This window comes from Etheostoma spectabile, chromosome 12 (genome assembly GCF_008692095.1).
Source record: "Etheostoma spectabile isolate EspeVRDwgs_2016 chromosome 12, UIUC_Espe_1.0, whole genome shotgun sequence".
Taxonomy (NCBI): domain Eukaryota; kingdom Metazoa; phylum Chordata; class Actinopteri; order Perciformes; family Percidae; genus Etheostoma; species Etheostoma spectabile.
The window spans coordinates 27,451,536-27,471,899 of NC_045744.1; the positions used below are offsets into that span (position 1 = coordinate 27,451,536).

At 40.0% G+C, this 20,364-nt stretch overlaps 1 protein-coding gene across 8 annotated transcripts in view; it reads left to right on the forward strand.

Annotated features, from left to right (window-relative positions):
- The first annotated feature begins 22 nt into the window (after positions 1-22).
- LOC116699776 (probable cation-transporting ATPase 13A3) overlaps positions 23-20,364 on the forward strand; it is a 52,926-nt gene continuing 32,584 nt past the window's right edge. For 6 of the 8 annotated variants that reach the window (XR_004334499.1, XM_032532524.1, XM_032532520.1 and 3 more), the window contains exons 1-12: positions 23-212; positions 6,198-6,267; positions 8,564-8,737; positions 11,831-12,010; positions 12,413-12,483; positions 12,808-12,891; positions 13,057-13,126; positions 13,218-13,352; positions 13,519-13,591; positions 16,005-16,136; positions 18,181-18,348; positions 18,690-18,847. Coding sequence is in view for 7 of the 8 variants with exons in the window: in XM_032532524.1 (XP_032388415.1) it covers positions 6,217-6,267; positions 8,564-8,737; positions 11,831-12,010; positions 12,413-12,483; positions 12,808-12,891; positions 13,057-13,126; positions 13,218-13,352; positions 13,519-13,591; positions 16,005-16,136; positions 18,181-18,348; positions 18,690-18,847 (1,296 nt within the window). In the remaining variant the exon portion in view is untranslated. Of the gene's footprint in view, positions 213-6,197; positions 6,268-8,563; positions 8,738-11,830; positions 12,011-12,412; positions 12,484-12,807; positions 12,892-13,056; positions 13,127-13,217; positions 13,353-13,518; positions 13,592-16,004; positions 16,137-18,180; positions 18,349-18,689; positions 18,848-20,364 lie in introns of those variants that run through there. The other 2 variants (XM_032532525.1, XM_032532526.1) reach the window with 2 other exon arrangements.

Sequence of the window (20,364 nt, forward strand, 5' to 3'; positions counted from 1 at the left end):
ACACACACACACACACACACACACACTTCCTTGTGAATGGACCGGTTTGGGACGGTCCGGTGCGGCGGCGCAGCGTGGATCCGTGTTGTGTCTTCACACACATGTTGGTGTGCATGGCTGCACAGGGCACGCGAGCAAACCCTTTGATGCAACATTTTAGTCCGCTGGCTATGCAACGGCTCGTGCGTTGATAGAGAAGAGAACAGGCATCGGTAAGTTGCTAACGGGCATGAATTAGCGCTTATTTTCCACGGTGTTTCTATCCATGGCTGTCTAATGTGAACGTAAGCAAGGCGCGTCACCACAGCTCGACAGGAACTTGCTAAACCGTTCTAAGACTTCGTAACAAATGATTCAAACTGCGACTGAAAATGGCTCCTCGTTCACTATTTGGTGCGGTTAGATCCAGTGTTGAAACTGTGTCGAAATGTGTGTTTTCTACTCGGATAGGAAGCTTCTAGGCTTCACCGTGTTCGCATTTAAAACGTGTTGCTACCGACCAGAGCAGTAGCACAGGATGTTATTGTTCAGTGTCTATAAAGACCACCACTCCTTATGTTTTATTGTTTCACAACGTTGAATTATGTCGGCTTGAGTGGGATTTTTTGACTCTTTAAAGTTCCACAAATCCAACTGAAACCATTGATTCAGTCAGTAAAGGCGTGACATGAGTCTCTGTAGACTAGTTTGCACATCTGGAAGTTCTTGTGTTAGTGTAGGTATGAAGTGCTGTCAAGTTGCAACTGGGACCCTGCCACAAATTCTGGATTGAATAGAAATCAGGACTCCACTCTGGCTGCTCTAGGACTGCAACATAGTTGTTTTGAAGCCAGCTCCGTGTACCTTTGGCTTTATGTTTGGGGTCTTTGTCCAGCTTGAAAATAAATCTGATCCAAAGTCCTGGTTGGCTTGCAGAGTGCAGCAGGGTTTCAAGCAGGGTTTCTCTTTATTGTTGCTGCATGGATTTGACTTGTCTTGTAAGGCTGCCTCGTGGAGCCTTCCAGGACCTGCTGCAGAGAAACCCCAGCCCTGCATGATGCTGCCAGGCTCCAGCTGTTCTCTATCAGGCAATAGAAAAAAGCTCCTCCACATTTCTACGACTGTCGTAGTACTAGATGACAATAAAAAGTTGTTTTCTTACATATGTTCCTAATCTACAAACATAAGAAACTACTTTAGTTATTTAGTTTTCCCTTTAAAGCATATTAAAGTAACATATTCGGTTGATGAGGTATCAATATTATTAATATTAATAATGGATGTAAAATTGTAAAATATAATTGTTTTCTACAAAATGACCTCATCTGTGGTGGAATGTAACTACGTACATGTACAGTACAAATGTACTTAAATACAAACGTTAGGTACTTACTTGAGTCTTTTCACGCCACTTTCTACTTCTACTCCACTACATTTCAGAGAGAAATATTGTACTTTTTACTCCACTACAGTACATTCATCTGACAGCTTTAGTTACTAGTTACTTTACAGTACTTAACAGTATAACGGCCTACGAGTCCAGCTGAAATGGTTAGACCACACAACTGTTTGGGTCATGTCCAGTTTCCAAAATGTTGGGATTATTCTGCATTGAGTACTTTGAAAAAAACCTGTAATACTTCAAGTACATCTTCCTGATGATACTTACATACTTTTACTTAAGTAACATTTTCAATGCTGAATACGTCTACCATCACCAGACCTACATGATGGTGCTGATTGAGAGTTGAGGTCCTATAAACTGTGAATCTAACATTATTGTAGTAGGTGTGACTGATGGTAAACATATTAAATATGTGTGTGCATGGTGTAAAGGATTTCCTTGATTTAGAGCCTATCCTGCACTGGATTATTGCCTAACAACACACCACATCACACGAGTCAGCAAATATCTTTCACTGCATGTCAATAAAGTTGTCAATAAAAGAAACAAAGTCTGGAGTGCTCCAAAGTGCTCTTTGGAAGGGAACACAAACGTTCAAAAAAATGGACCCCCTATTACATATAGGTTATAAAATAAAGTTGCATATTAAACTGGGCCTACAATAAATTGTAGGGCGGCCCAAAGCCTTTATACACACCTTTTTTGCATGGAATACTAAACTATTAAAATAGCCTAATAAGTGTATTAGGCATGATTTAATAAATCAGGTTTTAATGTTAAACATTCAAGTGGCACACATCTGTGGATGGCCTTAGTGACAACCTAGACTGTAGGCCAGTAAGCAGTGGGGATTTATATTTGCTAATAATATGTGGTATGGTAAGACTTGAAAATTTGAAAAAAACTAACAATATTTTGGAGGCCCCTCTGCATTGACTCTGAGGACCTCCTAGGGATCCCGGACCCCCTGTTGAAGATCCCTGCTTTAAAGTAATATACCTAAACTAAAAGTGAAAGTAAGAACTTTCTATTCTATTTGTGCCACAACTGCATCCATACAATGGTGTGAAAAAGTGTTTGCCCCCTTCCTCATTTCCTGTTCCTTTGCATGTTTGTCACACTTAAGTGTGTCGGAACATCAAACCAATTTAAACAATAGTCAAGGACAACACAAGTAAACACAAAATGCAATTTGTAAATGAAGGTGTTTATTATTAAAGGTGAAAAAAAATCCAAACCATCATGGCCCTGTGTGAAAAAGTGATAACCCCCTAAACCTAATAACTGGTTGGGCCATCCTTAGCAGCAACAACTGCAACCAAGCGTTTGCGATAACGTGCAATGAGGCTTTTACAGCGTCCTGGAGGAATTTTGGCCCACTCATCTTTGCAGAATTGTCCTAATTCAGTTACATTAGAGGGTTTTCGAGCATGAACGGCCTTTTTAAGGTCATACCACAACATCTCAATAGGATTCAGGTCAGGACTTTGGCTAGGCCACTCCAAAGTCTTAATTTTGTTTTTCTTCAGCCATTCGGTGGTGGACTTGCTGGTGTGTTTAGGATCATTGTCCTGCTGCAGAACCCAAGTTCGTTTCAGCTTGAGTACACGAACAGATGGTCGGACAGTCTCCTTCAGGATCTCTTGGTAGACAGCAGAATTCATAGTTCCTTTTATCACGGCAAGTCTTCCAGGTCCTGAAGCAGCAAAACAGCCTCAGACCATCACACTACCACCACCATATTTTACTGTTGGTATAATGTTCTTTTTGTGAAATGCAGTGTTCCTTCTACGCCAGATATAGTTGGACACACACCTTCCAAAGAGTTCCACTTTTGTCTCATCGGTCCACAGAATGTTGTCCCAAAAGTCTTGGGGATCATCAAGATGTGTTGTGGAGAAATTGAGACGAGCTTTGATGTTCTTTTTGCTCAGCAGTGGTTTTCTCCTTGGAACTCTGCCATGCAGGCCATTTTTGCCCAGTCTTTTCCTGATGGTGGAAGCATGAACGCTGACCTTAACTGAGGCAAGTGAGGCCTGCAGTTCTTTGGACATTGTTGTGGGGTCTTTTGTGACCTCTTGGATGAGTTGTCGCTGCGCTTTTGGGGTAATTTTGGGCGGCCGGCCACTCCTGGGAAGGTTCACCACTGTTCCATGTCTTCGCCATTTGTGGATAATGGCTCTCACTGTGGTTCGCTGGATTCCCAAAGCTTTGGAAATGGCTTTATAACCCTTTCCAGACTGATAGATCTCAATTACTTTCTTTCTCAATTGTTCCTGAATTTCTTTGGGTCTCGGCATGATGTGTAGCTTTTAAGGATCTTCTGGTGGACCTTACTGTGTCAAGCAGCTCCTATTTAAGTGATGCCTTGATTGGGAACAGGTGTGGCAATAATCAGGCCTGGGTGTGGCTAGAGAAATTGAACTCAGGTGTGGACAACCACAGTTATAGTATGTTTTAACAAGGGGGGCAATCACTTTTTCACACAGGGCCATGATGGTTTGGATTTTTTTTCACCTTTAATAATAAACACCTTCATTTACAAATTGCATTTTGTGTTTACTTGTGTTGTCCTTGACTATTGTTTAAATTGGTTTGATGTTCCGAAACACTTAAGTGTGACAAACATGCAAAGGAACAGGAAATGAGGAAGGGGGCAAACACTTTTTCACACCACTGTATAAACCTAAATATATATACAGTGAGGAAAATAAGTATTTGAACACCCTGCTATTTTGCAAATTCTCCCACTTAGAAATCATGGAGGGGTCTGAATTTGTCATCGTAGGTGCATGTCCACTGTGAGAGACAAAATCTAAATAACAAAATCCAGAAATCACAATGTATGATTTTTTTAACTATTTATTTGTATGATACAGCTGCAATTAAGTATTTGAACACCTGAGAAAATCAATGTTAATATTTGGTACAGTAGCCTTTGTTTGCAATTACAGAGGTCAAACGTTTCCTGTAGTTTTTCACCAGGTTTGCACTCACTGATCTCTAGAGCAGTCAGGTTTCTGGGCTGTCGCTGAGAAACATGGAGTTTGAGCTCCCTCCAAAGATTCTCTTTTGGGTTTAGGTCTGGAGACTGGCCAGGCCACGCCAGAACCTTGATATGCTTCTTCCAGAGCCACTCCTTGGTTATCCTGGCTGTGTGCTTCGGGTCATTGTCATGTTGGAAGACCCAGCCTCGACCCATCTTCAATGCTCTAACAGAGGGAAGGAGGTTGTTCCCCAAAATCTTGCAATACATGGCCCCGGTCATCCTCTCCTTAATACAGTGCAGTCGCCCTGTCCCATGTGCAGAAAAACACCCCCAAAGCATGATGCTACCACCCCCATGCTTCACAGTAGGGATGGTGTTCTTTGGATGGTACTCGTCATTCTTCTTCCTCCAAACACGATTAGTGGAATTATGACCAAAAAGTTCCATTTTGGTCTCATCTGACCACATGACTGCTCTGGATCATCCAAATGGTCATTGGCAAACTTAAGACGGGCCTTGACATGTGCTGGTTTAAGCAGGAGAACCTTCCGTGCCATGCGTGATTTCAAACCATGACGTCTTAGTGTATTACCAACAGTAACCTTGGAAACGGTGGTCCCAGCTCTTTTCAGGTCATTGACCAGCTCCTCCCATGTAGTTCGGGATGATTTCTCCCCTTTCTTAGGATCATTGAGACCCCACGAGGTGAGATCTTGCATGGAGCCCCAGTCCGAGGGAGATTGACAGTCATGTTTAGCTTCTTCCATTTAATAATGATTGCTCCAACAGTGGAGCTTTTTTCACCAAGCTGGTTGGAAATTTCCCTGTAGCCCTTTCCAGCCTTGTGGAGGTGTACAATTTCGTCTCTAGTGTCTTTGGACAGCTCCTTGGTCTTGGCCATGTTAGTAGTTGGATTCTTACTGATTGTATGGGGTGGGCAGGTGTCTTTATGAAGCTAACGACCTCAAACAGGTGCATCTAATTTAGGATAATAAACGGAGTGGAGGTGGACATTTTGAAGGCAGACTAACAGGTCTTGGAGGGTCAGAATTGTAGCTGATAGACAGGTGTTCAAATACTTATTTGCAGCTGTATCATACAAATAAATAGTTTAAAAAATCATACATTGTGATTTCTGGATTTTGCTATTTAGATTTTGTCTCTCACAGTGGACATGCACCTACGATGACAAATTCAGACCCCTCCATGATTTCTAAATGGGAAAACTGGCAAAATAGCAGGGTGTTCAAATACTTATTTTCCTCATTAAAGGCATTCACATATATATATATATATATATATATATATATGTGAATGCCTTTAATACAATCAAGCCAAAATGAGGCAGTACTTCATCTTGGCTAATCTTCCAGGAAAATGTGAGCTAACATTATCAAGGTAACAGAAAACCACAATGAATGTAGCTGTTTTCTTCTTATCCCCAGAGGCTTTAGGGACTTTTATGAGGCAGGCAGGCAGGTAGGTGTTGCAGAGAGCTTTCTCTCCTTTAGACAGCTCATTGTTTACCAAGTAGATAAGGATTTCCCCTTAATTGTTGTTTCTAAGTTTAACGCTATGCAAACACATTCCACTTGTGTTTGTCTCCTGTTAGGAATACTGACTTGTAATGAAAAACATGCTCCCTTCCTTGTTTGGTCTTTTTTATTTGCTTCAGAAGTCATAAAACTGAATCCTTGAACGCCCTTTCCTGGGATTAGAGTTGTAACATCTTTGCTGACCAGACAGAGTGGAAGGCTCCAGCGAGTAAAGCAGCTGTTAGAAACTTAGTAAATAAACTGTTCTCTTCTTTCACATACTTTGCAGTTGTTGCACTTCAGACAGAATGAAGACGAAAGAGGTGAAGATTATCAACCAGGGTCTGGAGGATGAGATGGTAAATATCACTTCCCATTTTAATGCCGCTTATAGAATAACATTTTTTATTGAACAATGCATCATTGAGTGCTAACTTTTTATCTTGTAAAAGAACAGTTTGGTGTGTGAGTTTCAGTTGGTTCACTGGACACAAGCGTAATGTTTGGAGGGAAATAAACAGAGTCAATCACAAATGATAAAAATTTGCCTTTAAAAGGACATACGTCACATGTATCTGTGTTGATTCAAAGTAATGTAGTCTAAGTAATCTGCAAGTGCCTTCATCATCAAGTGTAAATTGTAAAAAAACAAAACAGAAATACATGTGATCTGGAGTGTAGGGCTGTTTTCACAGAAGACATTTTGACATGTCAAAGTAGGAACATCACATATATAAATATTAAAATGAAAGATACCTGAATTCCTATTTAGCAACCTTTACCCTTCTAGTACATGTGGAACAGAAATGAAACAGATTGTGAATGTTTAAAGGTCCCATGACATGGTGCTCTTTGGAGGCTTTTATATAGACCTTAGTGGTCCCCTAATACTGTACTTGAAGTCTCTTTTATATAGACCTTAGTGGTCCCTAATACTGTATCTGAAGTCTTTTTTATTTAGACCTTAGTGGTCCCCTAATACTGTATCTGAAGTCTCTTTTATATAGACCTTAGTGGTCCCCTAATACTGTATCTGAAGTCTCTTTTATATAGACCTTAGTGGTCCCCTAATACTGTATCTGAAGTCTCTTTTATATAGACCTTAGTGGTCCCCTAATACTGTATCTGAAGTCTCTTTTATATAGACCTTAGTGGTCCCCTAATACTGTATCTAAAGTCTCTTTTATATAGACCTTAGTGGTCCCCTAATACTGTATCTGAAGTCTCTTTTATATAGACCTTAGTGGTCACCTATTACTGTATCTGAAGGCTCATTTACACTGTATAGACCTTAGTCCCACAATGAGCTTACCTTAGCATGTGCGATTTCAGAGTCTCTAGCTTTTGAGGAGGGGGGGGCAAGGTGGAGGCTGGGGTGTGGCCTTGACCAACTGCCACTTTTCTTGTTTGAAAGCCATGATGTCTCTCTCTCATGGGGGGGCCAAATTCTCTGAGCAGTGAAGGGGGAGGTAACCTTTACCCTTATAACCTCATAAGGAGCAAGATCCAGATCGGCCCATCTGAGCTTTCATTTTCTCAAAGGCAGAGCAGGATACCCAGGGCTCGGTTTACACCTATCACCATTTCTAGCCACTGTAGGAACACAGGCAGGCTGGGGGAACGCATATTAATTTAAAAAAAAAAAAACTCGTAAAGGTAAATTTTCATGCCATGGGACCTTTACTGTGATTAGTAACCAGGAGTTGACCAATACTTTTTATTATGTTAATGAAACCAATAACGATATGCATTTACATATATAAGTAATAATAATAAATATATATATAAAAATTAAAATTATTTTAGTCAAAATGAACATTTTGGGATTTTACAAACTCCAACACAGAAGTTTGTTTAAATGCTTTAAGCAATTATTTAATAAAACTGAAACTTATAACATAATACAAGTCAAAAAAGGAATGACTAAAAACAAAAATAGCTTCCTGAAGTCTTAACATGCTTGTTTGTTTGCAGGTGTTGCAGACTGCTTATAGAACTGTAGCGGAGCCAGAGTAGCACACTTTTTAATGAATCCACTTTATTGATCATTTAAATAAAACACTGATACAGATAATCTGCAAACTGCCAAATGTAGGCCCTGATAATTAGACAAGCCAATAATTGGTCAAACCCTTTCAGTAACCCCTGTTTTTTCCCTACTAGGGTATTTTTGTGAATGTACCCAAGTCAACTTTCATTTAAAAGCATAATTAGGACGGAAGTGCCACTTTTAAGATTTACCGTATTCTCGTTTTGGGTCAAATGGCCTTTTGAATGGGAGATCTAGATCACTATTTTTAAAATCCATCTTGCCAGTCAAACAGAATTTGTGTACACAAACAATGTTCTCATTGCTGGAGTTCATGTGTAGAGCACCTGGTGATACTTGGAGCAAAGTTTCAGGGTTTTCAGTGTTTGTATTTTTTAAAAATAGTGATTTTGATGCTATCATAGTAGCGTCTCTAGCTCTCCCATTCAAACGGCCATTTGAACCAAAACAAAAATACGGTTAATCTTAAAAGTGACGCTTGCGTCCTAATTATGCTTTTGAATGAAAGTTGACTCGGGTACATTCACAAAAATACCCTAGGTTGCATTTTGGCGAGAGTTACGCTTTAAAAGATGGTGTGTTAACGTTGGTGTGCACGCGTGCAGGAGGTGTGGGGCTACCAGCCCTGCCTGTGGAAGATGATCCTGGTGGGTGTGGGTGCTGTGTGCTCCGGGGGTCTCCTGCTGCTGTTGCTCTACTGGCTGCCTGAGTGGGGCGTTAAGGTCACCTGCACATGCACTTCGCTGAGGGATGCACACACACTGCTGCTCAAGACCACGGTAGGAAAACACTTTCACACAATTTCATAAAAAATCTTTCTCTGTATGTTTGGTTTTTTTTCATACTGTACAAATAAAACAATGAATACCGTACACTAGAAGTGTAGGAAAACAGTGTAGAATGCGCTCATGAGCGCAAATGGAAAAAAGATGATCTGCAGGCGTCTTATGACATTCTTAGAGAAAGTTTGCACAATTATCAGAGAACTGTTAAAGCTGAGAAGACCAAGTACCCCTCAGATTTTATTTCAAATAATTTTCACAAACCTCATGTTCTTGTTTAATTAACTCTGTTTTTAATACTCCCCAATCCGTCTCTCGTGTAGAATCCTCTAAGGCCTGTAAAAAATATCTCAATTTTTTGTGGATAAGATTGCCTAAATTAGAGCAAGCATCTCACTTCCTGATTTTGACCCCTCCATTTCCATAGAGAGTGCCGCTGTTTTCAACCGATTTGAGTCTGTATCATCTCTACTCTCAAAAATATTGTTACACATTTGACACCTTCAGTTTTTCCTATTGATACTGTCTTACCTTGCCTTTTTGAAGAGGTGTGGGACACTGTTGGACCTAACATCCAAGACATTATAAATAGCTGCCTGACTATTTTATACAACCAGTGGTGCAGCCACTCATCAAAAAAACAAATTTAAACACATCTGCACTTTCAAAGCCCTATCTCTAAACTCCCTTTTGTCTCGAATTTTTTAGAGATGGCAGTTCTTTTACAGTTGTAGTCCTTTTTAGATACACATGGTGTTCTTGAGGTGTTCCAATCTGGTTTTAAGACATTTCATAGCACTGAATCCACACTTTGAAGAGTTTTTAATGATCTTTTAATCTCCACTGACTCTGGAGATTATGTAATTCTTATGCTTTTAGATCTTAGCTTAGACCACAGCTAACTAAGTGAGCTATAGGCCGCCCCGATTTAGGTCATACTTGTCAGTTTTAGTGGCTCTATTTCAGCATCTGTGTCCCTCACATGTGGAGTTCCGCAGGGTTTGATTCTCGGGCCAATTCTTTTTTCACTCTATCTGCTTCCCCTTGGATGTATTTTAAAAAGACATAACGTCAGCTTCTATTCTCTACGCAGATGATCTGCAAATCTACCTGCCCATCACAAGAAATGATAATAGTTCTTTAACAAGATTAGTTGACTGTTTTAATGATATTAAATCCTGGATGGCCTTAAATTTTTTAAACTTCAACGAGAGTAAATCTGAGGTCATGGTTTTTAGCCAAGTGGCCCCTCTGATGGCTCATAAATAGACCTGGGCATTTTGCAACCTTATGTTAAGTCTGTTGTAACAAACCTGGGAGTAAAAATGGATTGTGATTTTAAAATGGAGAAGCAGATCAATTCTGTTGTGAAAGCAAGTTTCTTTCAACTTAAGCTTCTTACCAAGCTTAACGCCTTTTTATAACGCCCAGACTTTGCAAGGCATTTATTACAACCCGCCTAGACTATTGTAATGCTCTGTATGTAGGTGTTAGCCAGGCCTCCCTTACTCGGCTACAACTGGTTCAAAATGCTTCCCCTCGTCTCCTTACTGGAACTTGTAAGCGAGATCCCATCACCCCTGTCCAACCTCTCTTCACTGGCCCCCAGTTAATTTTAGGATTGATTTTAAGATTTTATTGTTTGTTTTTAAAGGCCTTTATGGACCAGCTCCAGTCTATATCACTCATTTGTTGAAGCCACATGCTCCTACAAGGTCATTAAGGTCTACAAATCAGTTTCTTCTTGTTGTACCTAAAACACGGCTTAAGAGCAGAGGGGGTCGAGTTTCTCACTAGCAGCCCCGAGACTGTGGAAGAAATTGCCTCTTCATGTTAGACTGGCCCCCGGCCTTCCTCTTTTTAAATCGTGACCTAAAACACATTTTTATTCCCTGGCTTTTAATCCGGCATGAGAATTGTATGTTGTATTTGTCAAGGTGTTGTATTCTGTCTATTTATTGTTTCATGTCAATGTACACCACTTTGGTCAACCTGTTTGTTTTAAATGTGCTTTAGAAAATAAGTTTGATTGATTGATTGATTTAGAAGCCTCTGAAAAGACTTTATAAAGACTAAGGCTACATTAACACAGGTATGTTTTGGTTTTCAAGCGGAGCTTTGAGCCAAAAGCAATCTCTGTGTGTTTTTAGCTTCAGTAGAACACCCCCCAACCGCATATCTCATCAACATTCTGGTATACTGGGCATAAACAGGAGGCAGCATGCTCCGCCTGTTGCTGGTTGTAGCCAAGGTAACATTAGTAGCTTAGTTTCAGAGACCGATGGGACCCGATCAGGCGGTGAAATGTTGGCGTCGGTGTTGCCAAAGGTCTCCGTTTGCGGTTTTAAGACTGCAACACAAACTGCAGAGTGCAGATTCCAAACCAAAAGTGTTTTCAAATTTCTGCGGTTTAGGGGCTCTGAAACACCAGAGCGGGAGGAATAAAAAGTGTAAACATTGAAAAAGATATTTGCTTTGAAACCAAAACGTGGCAATTTAATGTAATGTAAAGTAGCCTAAAGTCTCACCATTTCACATTTAAAGACAATCGGTCATAAAGTCACTAAGTTTTTAGTCACAGACTAAAGAATTTTACTACCAAGACTTTGACCTGATATATGATAATATCAAACAAGTTTGATTTGTTTGAAACGTCAGGACGGGAAAAAGACTAAAGAAAGCTCGAACTGAGTTTTATGACCTTACACTAAACCATTGAGAAAACGGGAGTGCGCCCCAATTCTTGCAAGACTCTTGTGATTTCATTCAGATATGGGCAGTTTGTCTGCGCCAATCGCTTGAAAACACGTTTAGCATAAAGTGAATTCAGCATTTGTGAATGAGGCCATTGCTGTGTTGCCCAGCTAACACAAAGAAAGCAAACACAAAATTAGGCTTACTGTAACTTTATGTATGTGTGTGAATCTATTTCTTCTTTCACAGACTTGTGAGTTCACTCTTGTGCTGCTGCTGCTCACATTTCATCCTTACATTCTTTGGCACACATACTGGTCTTACACTGCAAATGATGAATTCGGTGTTGTCTCAACAGCCAAGGACAAAAATGCAATTCTTTATATTGTTAAACAGGATGAGTTCAGGCAGTGGTTTCGAGCCAAAGTACACGTGATGTCGGCTCCAGGGAAGAACCCTTTAGACAGCCTGGAACTGCAGTCCACGGCTCAGCTGACCAATGGAGACGGAGACCACGGAATCAGTGCTGTGCACCAGGAGCTTCATGGGAAATGTGCCCATAGGCAGCCTGTTCAGGTGCATCAGTGGGAAACAGTTTTTGCTTTTTTCATCTTGTGTTCTATCATAAACCACTCATCTGAGTACATGATTGGTTTTATAGCTGTAGTGCGTGGCTATTTTATATTAATGAACTAATGCATTATGTCAAGCCATTGCCATCATGTTTTTTTCTAATCCTCCGTGTCCACCTTCGCTACTAACACTTACATGGAGGAGGGATGGGGGTGGTGTGCGATCAAGGAAGGCTTATAACATGTGGATGCTCCATCAATGTTGTTGTCATTACTTAGAATTCCTTATGGGGGCGACAGAAACTACGCACTATAGCTTTAAATATAGTCTAGACCACTGATTGGCTGGTTTCTGTCTGTAAAGTTGTTACACAGTCAATATGTGACCACCTTTTCCCCCTTTTAGATCCACTACTTTACCCACCACAGCACTAAATACTACTGGAATGATGTGATGCAGAACTTTGAATTGCACAAGTAAGAGTCGCACTGAAACACAATGCCATTGTATATGGATCATTAGAAAGCTAATATTTATGAAGTTAATCAACTCAATTTAGTTATTGAATAGTTTGTACAGTATGCATAGCTGTCGCTCTGCACACATTTCTTTTGGGCACTTACATGTGGCTCTTTGTAGTCTGGCTTATTTGAGGGGAATATGCTTCTACGTGATTCTTGCTGTTCTGTTTATACCTTCATGGTGGAATGCACTTGTTGGAAGTTGCTTTGGATAAAAGCGTCAGCTAAAAGAAACGAAATGTAATGCACAGTAGAAATGGATGTGTGTGACTTTTCTAGAGGCTTGGAGGATGTGAAGATGAGCTGTGCAAGCATCCACTCCGCCCACAGTTCTGGGCTTTCTAAAACCCTGCAGGACTACAGGTACACACTAAGTTCATGTTTTTGTCATTTACTAATTTAAAAAAAAAAAGTCTCAATTTTTATAATCAACTGTGGAGGAAATATCAGAAAATGCACTTCCCCACAGGCATGTAATCAAACTAAAGTTACAAATTGCTTGAAATTTGCTTCTCTTTTTTTAATAAGGAGGTTGTTTTTCGGGGAGAATGAGATTGCTGTAAGGGTGCCGTCTATATTCAAGCTTCTCATAAAGGAAGTGAGTTTAGAGCTCTTTGCCTAATATCACGTCTGACATTTCTTTCAGCACACTGTTCTCATAAATGCCAATCTCTCTCTTCCTCCATCAGGTGTTGAATCCTTTCTACATCTTCCAGCTCTTCAGTGTTGTTCTGTGGAGTGCTGAGGACTACTACTATTATGCTACCGCCATAGTTTTCATGTCTGTGATTTCAATAGCTACCTCACTGTATTCCATTAAAAAGGTAAGTCATACAGTCATAGCAGTTTCAGGGGGAAATGCCCTTAATAATCCTGCTCCATAATAATCTTTCCAGAGAAATCTGTACTCAGCATCTCCATTTGTGTGAAAGTTGTGCGCTTCCAGAAGTATGATTCCCACTTTAAGATACAGTGTTCTTTTTATTCCAGCAATATGTGATGCTGCATGACATGGTGGCAGCACACAGCGTGGTCCGTGTCTCAGTGTTCAGAGGAAATAAAGGTATGTTTGACTTTCTGGCTATTAAACTGCATTCACATTGCCTGGGTTGCCCGTCAGAATAGGTGTAGTGAGTTTAGGGTGCAGGTGGAGCCGGAAAAAAAGTTGAGACTGATTTCACGTCACGTTGGGGTGTAACCACCGATGAGTGTTCTGAGGTGGTGTGTCTTGGCTGTCCCAAGATAGTTTTTTAAACACCAAACATAAGCACCGAACGGCCCAGGACTTTAACAGCTGACTGTTTCCTCAGTCCCTCGGCCTCTTTTCTTTCACTCTTTCTCCGGGAAATGAAGCTGGCTTCAAGGGCGGGCAAAAAAGTTCCGATTTATAAACGATTTGCTGGAAAACAGTAAAAATAAAATGTCTCCTCATGCTACATTGAAGGGGTTAAAGAACACAAAAGGATGTCACAGAAATGAGCCATCTTGTTGTGGTGTGACACTCCTACCTCTGCATCCCCCTGCGGAAAAATTACCAGATCAAATTTCTAGTGTGAATAGGCCATATGTGAAATCAAGACGGTCAGTCATGATTGAGGAAGGACTGATGTTGATACTCAGAATAAAACTGCGGGTTAGGATTGCATCCACACGGCTCTCACAGACCTTTCCCCAACACGTGAAGTACCTACATTTTTCCCCAGCCACAACATGCAGGCGCAGACGAACAGTCTATCAAAAAACAAAGTACAGAGACGTTTGGATTACAGCACACACAGAGGGAGTGTGACTTGGTTGCCATTATTCCACTATATCTTTACATGGTGTCACGGTACAACCACACACCGGGGAAATGTGATATTATCTACATGGCTTCCAGAGTTAGGTTTATTCATGCACATGAAACTACAGAAACTAAACGCTAGCCTGATGAAAGGCCTACCTTTGTCCTCCGTGCGGGATGCCGCTTGCTCCGTCTTCGACCAGCTCAGTCCTTGGTGCAGTGTCGGTACGATAATTTGTTTGGAGACATTTAAGACGCGGACATTAAAGGGAAACTTAGTTTCTTAGGACCCTATTTTTCTATGTCTTTGTGTCTAATGGCGCTTACCCACTCCTAGTACCAGCTCTGCTCTGCTTGGCTCAACTCGATTCGGCCGCGGTGCCCCGTCCTCCTTTTTCCATTGCAGATTTAGTACCGCCTCATGCATGAGGCGAGCGTGGCTGGTCGTCATAGCGACGCCGCAGGACACTGCCATGACCTAACGCGACACACACAGAACGTCGGTTGTTTTTACCAAACCCGTTGATTGCTAGCAATGATGACGCAGTGATTAGTGACGATTCTCTCCGACCAACCAGCAGTCTGCAGGTTTTCACGTCAACTTCTGGTATCGCCTCAGCTCGCTTGGAACCTTGAATGAGGTGGTACTAAAAAAAGTACCTCTAAACAGGTACCAGGGACTTTTTTTCATAATGGAAAAACAAAAAAGGCGTGTAGAGTAGAGGCGATTCACGCAGATACCATGTAAAAACACCATAAGTGACTGATGAAAAAGACAATCTTTTACATTGGTCCAGTATTAAGTGGGATTGCTGCTGTCAGCAAAACAAGCTTCAATGTAAGTTAATGGGCAATTGCGTACCTTTGATTTACATCCAAAGGGCTTGTTTTGTTGCTGACATGCTCAGATTAATATTCTAAGAGTCTGACAACATTATGAAAAGGATTTTTAAGTAGGTCGACCATTCTGTTAATTAAAGAGTACGTTTTTCTGTCTAATGGGCTTAACAAAGCCCTTTTGTGAGCTGTTTCTGATTAAACAATGACAATTTTACTCTTTTAAATAAAAGTTCTATCTCTGTAGGGATCCTTTCCATAATGTTGTTAGACACTTATAATAACACTCTGAGTCTGTCAGTGGCAAAAACAGCACTTTTAGTGGACAAAATTGACAATGCACATTGCCCAATAGGGTTACACTGCTGATCACAGCGTTCCTGCTTAATGTTGGACCAATTTCAAAGATTTGTTTTCCCCCATCAATCACACAAAAACACAGGGAAACAAGGTCCAGGTTAAAAACCAAAACAAAGTAAACCTTTAACATTAACACAACTTGAAAAATGTGCCGTGAAATGATTTGTTACGGCATTCCGACAGCACATGGCTTTCTTCCCGACTATCTTCCAGTCTGTCCTTATCTTCCGTTTTTGTGCACATTTTGACGCAAGTAAGCCATACCCACATCAGCCTGGCGGTAGGCCCAAACAGCCAATAGAAAAAAGACTGTGTCTTGACAAAGCAAATATGTGTTTGCTGCCAATGTTCAAAATGTCGAGTACAGCCCCTTTAAACTGGATATAGTTGTGTGTAAATCTTTTTATTTTTCCGTTATACATTAACCCTATTATTGATCTCTAATAGCACCCAGCAGAGAGACAGTATGATCTCATTTTCCTAATGTTGTTTCTAGATATTGAACAGGCCATGTCAACAGATCTCGTGCCCGGTGATGTCATCATTATTCCAGCGAATGGGATGATCATGCCCTGCGACGCTGTGCTTATCTGTGGGACCTGCATCATAAATGAGAGCATGCTGACAGGTTGTACTTCCTTGTACTTGTACTTCCTTGTTTGATGTACTTAAAAGGAATCTTAACCTGATGTGTACTTGGTAGCTTTTCCTGGAGCTTTTCACCAGCAGATGGGATTTTCTCAGTTTTCATGGAGTTTTCCAGTCAAACGTCCTGGGAAAAGCTAGTAAATGGACTTTAAGTTTTGATTGATTGATTGATTGATATCTTTATTTCGAACATGCAAGAGAAAGTGTATAAAAATAAAAATAATAATAAAAAGAAATAATAAAACAAAAAAATTGGAGAGAAACATAACAAACAAAGTATCCTTCTTTAACATCCCTCTATTACATGTGCGAAAAGGAGTAGGAAGAAGTAAAACTTATGTATGTATGTATGGGCGGCTGTGGCTCAGTGGTAGAGCGGTTGCCTGCCAATCGCAAGGTTGGTGGTTCGATCCCTGCAGTCATTGTCGAAGTGTCCTTGGGCAAGACACTGAACCCCGAGTTGCCCCCGGTGCTGCGCATCGGAGTGTGAATGTGTGTGAGTGTTTATCTGATGAGCAGGTGGCACCTTGTACGGCAGCCCCGGTCACAGTGTATGAATGGTGAATGTTTCCTGTAGATGTAAAAGCGCTTTGAGCAGTTGTTAAGACTGGAAAAGCGCTATATAAATACAGCACATTTACATGTACTCCTACCCCTTTAATTCTTGCATTGCTTTACAATATTTATAATTATGTTGCTATATATATATATATATATATATATATATATATATACACATACCTACACAAATACATACACACATATGTACATATACACACACATACACATACATACATATATACATACATACATATACACATACATATACATACATATACACATATACACATATACACACACACACACACACATACATATATGTATATATATATATACATACACACACATATATATATATATATATATACACACATATACATACATATACACACACACACATACCCTCATATATATATAAATAAATAAAACAAAAAACACAAACAAAACTTTTAAGTTAAGCTTTTAGTTAAGTTACGATTTCTTTTGTCAAAATCTTTATTTCCAAAGTTCATCTGTCTTGTTATTATTTTTCAGACCCACAAGAGAGCACTGGCCCTCATTTTGTTATTGTCTTGTACTCATCATGACAAAAGTGATTTACCACTTTTCTTACAAAAAATATGTGCTACCCAGATTGTACTATTGACTCGTGTTATTGGTGTAGCTGCTGTCAAGTCAAGTTTATTTACATATCTGATTTCATACAACAGGCGGAAACTCAATGTGCTTTAAAATAAAAGATAAGGTGGTATTACATGTATGGAAAGATGTTTGGAAACATATAAAATAAGATAAGATAAAAACAAGATCAAATAGCATTACAATAAAAATAGGTATTATCATTATTATTATGCATGGTAGAGCGGGCACCCATATATACAGTTGTACTCCTTGATGCTGCAGGCCTCGGTTCGACTCTGACCTGCGGCCCTTTGCTGCATATCACCCCCCCCCCCCCCTTTTCATTGCTTCAGCTGTCCTTTCAATAACAGCTTAAAAATGCCCAACAAAACAATCTTTAAAAAAATACTGATTCTATGATTGAAAAACATTCTCGTTAACCACACACTTCAAACCGCTTATGCAAAAATTATTTTTTATTTTTCATTAAAGTCTGTTTTTAAAAGCAGTACTTCCACTGCTGCTACTAATAATAATCATTAATATCTGTCACAAATAGTAATAATCCAACACAGTTAACTACGTTATGAAACCCACATGTATTGTTGGCTATCTCTGTGCTATGTAAGCCATCCACGTAGAACATGCTGGTAATATGAATAGAGCACCTGTTCTCTCACACACACAATTAAAGCAAAAGTGTGAAATTCATTAAAGTGAACAAAAAAGCATTTTGTTACATTCCATCTGCATCTTTCTCAGTTTGCCCAACACTGAGGCTTTGGTTCTGTTTTGAGGGGCGTTTTCCTTTATTTGATGTTAATTCTCCGTCCCATCTTCAGGAGAGAGCGTGCCAGTTACCAAGACAAGTCTGCCTAGTTTAGGCGAGGAGGCGGCCGTGAGCTACAACGTGGAGGAGCACAAGAGACACACCCTGTTCTGTGGTACCCACGTTATCCAGACCCGCTTCTACGCTGGAGAACTGGTGAAGGCCGTTGTGGTCAGAACAGGTGAGACGGAGAATAAGATTAGAGTGGGAATACCAGCTGGTGGCCTTGGTGATGAAGTGTACAGACTGAAGCCCACAGACTAGAGCCCAACCGATTTTTAAGGCCAATACTGATACAACTATTTGGTTATTTGAAAAATCCCACATTCCGATATATTGGCCGATATATACTGTATTTATAAAATATAATATAACATTAGTTATTTGTAGTCATTTATGAGGTCTCTCTAAAATAGTATGAAAATAATTTGTTTTATTATTATATAATTATATAGACACTAAACTGATATAACAACAAGAGGATGAAACAAATCCAACGCCAGTACTTCTGTGTTCCCACAGGCTTCAGCACAGAGAAAGGCCAACTGGTGCGCTCCATCCTCCACCCTAAACCCACAGACTTCAAGCTGTACCGCGATGCTTACCTGTTCCTGTTGTGTCTGGTGGGGGTGGCGGGGGTCGGCTTCATCTACACCGTCGTCCTCAGTATCATGAACAAGGTAACCTTTCCTCTGGGACATAAAAGGCGAAGCTCAGATTTGAATGTTTCATTTATGTATTCAGAGTTTCTCCAAGATTGATTGATTGATTGATTGATTGATTGATTGATTGATCAAATCATCTCAAACAATCAACATACTGTAAAAAAGAAGGAAAAATCAGATAAAAACACAAAGATATAACACAGACATAGATAGATAAATCAATCAATCCATCTCCGTCAAAGAACAAAAAAGGATAAGTTTGGAGCAGGCAGAAACATAATGCTCATATACTGTAGTCATGTACTAGTAGTCTTTATTGACGACGTTTCCTTTCTGGGATTGTTCATGTGCCGTCGGAAATTCTGTCAAATGTCCCTCATTTAGACCGGATGTCCCTAATTTTCCGCTTTCTTTGTGTTGGCATTCTAAACTGGTTGGCATTTCTGAGGACTATGGTTAACTGCTCCTCAGATCTCTGCAGGGTAAATCCAGACAGCTAGCTAGACTATCTGTCCAATCTGAGTTTTACAACATAAAAATACAAATACATGTACATCAAACAAAAACATGTTACATTGTAGTTTACAAAACAATAATTTATACATATACTGTATATAAAAAAGACATATGACTAATACAAAAGGAATACCACATGGATCAGTGTTGGCATATTTGGGTGTTGACCAGCCATTTCTTTTGCATTAAAGGTCCCATTGCATGAAAATTTCCCTTTATCAGGTTTTTTTAACATTAATATGAGTTCCCCCAGCCCGCATGTGGTCCTCCAGTATGAAGGTACAGTAAATAGGTGAGAGCTTGTAGAACATAAAATCTGATCTTGTATGTTAAAATTTGCACTTGTAAAAATAAAATTTGCACTTGTAAAATAAAGTTTGCTTTTGCAAAAAATATTCGCACACATGTGATCTAAATTTGAAGTCACACAAAGAAAGAAAAAAACATGAGAGCTTGTAAAAAAAATCTGAACTCGTATTCACAAATGTGTAGATTGATATTTGCACACATCATACAGCGGCCAGTTTTGCAACACTTCTTGATACATTTGGTGCAAAACTAATTTGTACCTGTGGAGCTCTGAGCCAACAGGAACAGCAGGGTTTCTATCGCTAGATGAGGGACAACTCTGTCTGGCTTATTTATGTTGCATGGCAGCTCCACCCACACCTTCTCCTCAAAAGCTACAGACTCAGAAATGGCACGTCCTAAGGAAATCTCATTGTGGGACTGGCTCTAGTGGTTGTAATTCTGGACCAAGGCTGAATTTTGGGAAGGAGACTTCAGAAATGGTATTAGGGGACCACTAAGGTCAATATAAAAGAGACTTCAGATACAGTATTAGGGATCACTAAGGTCTATATAAAAGAGACTTCAGATACAGTATTAGGGATCACTAAGGTCTATATAAAAGAGACTTCAGATACAGTATTAGGGGACCACTAAGGTCTAAATAAAAAAGACTTCAGATACAGTATTAGGGACCACTAAGGCCTATATAAAAGAGACTACAGATA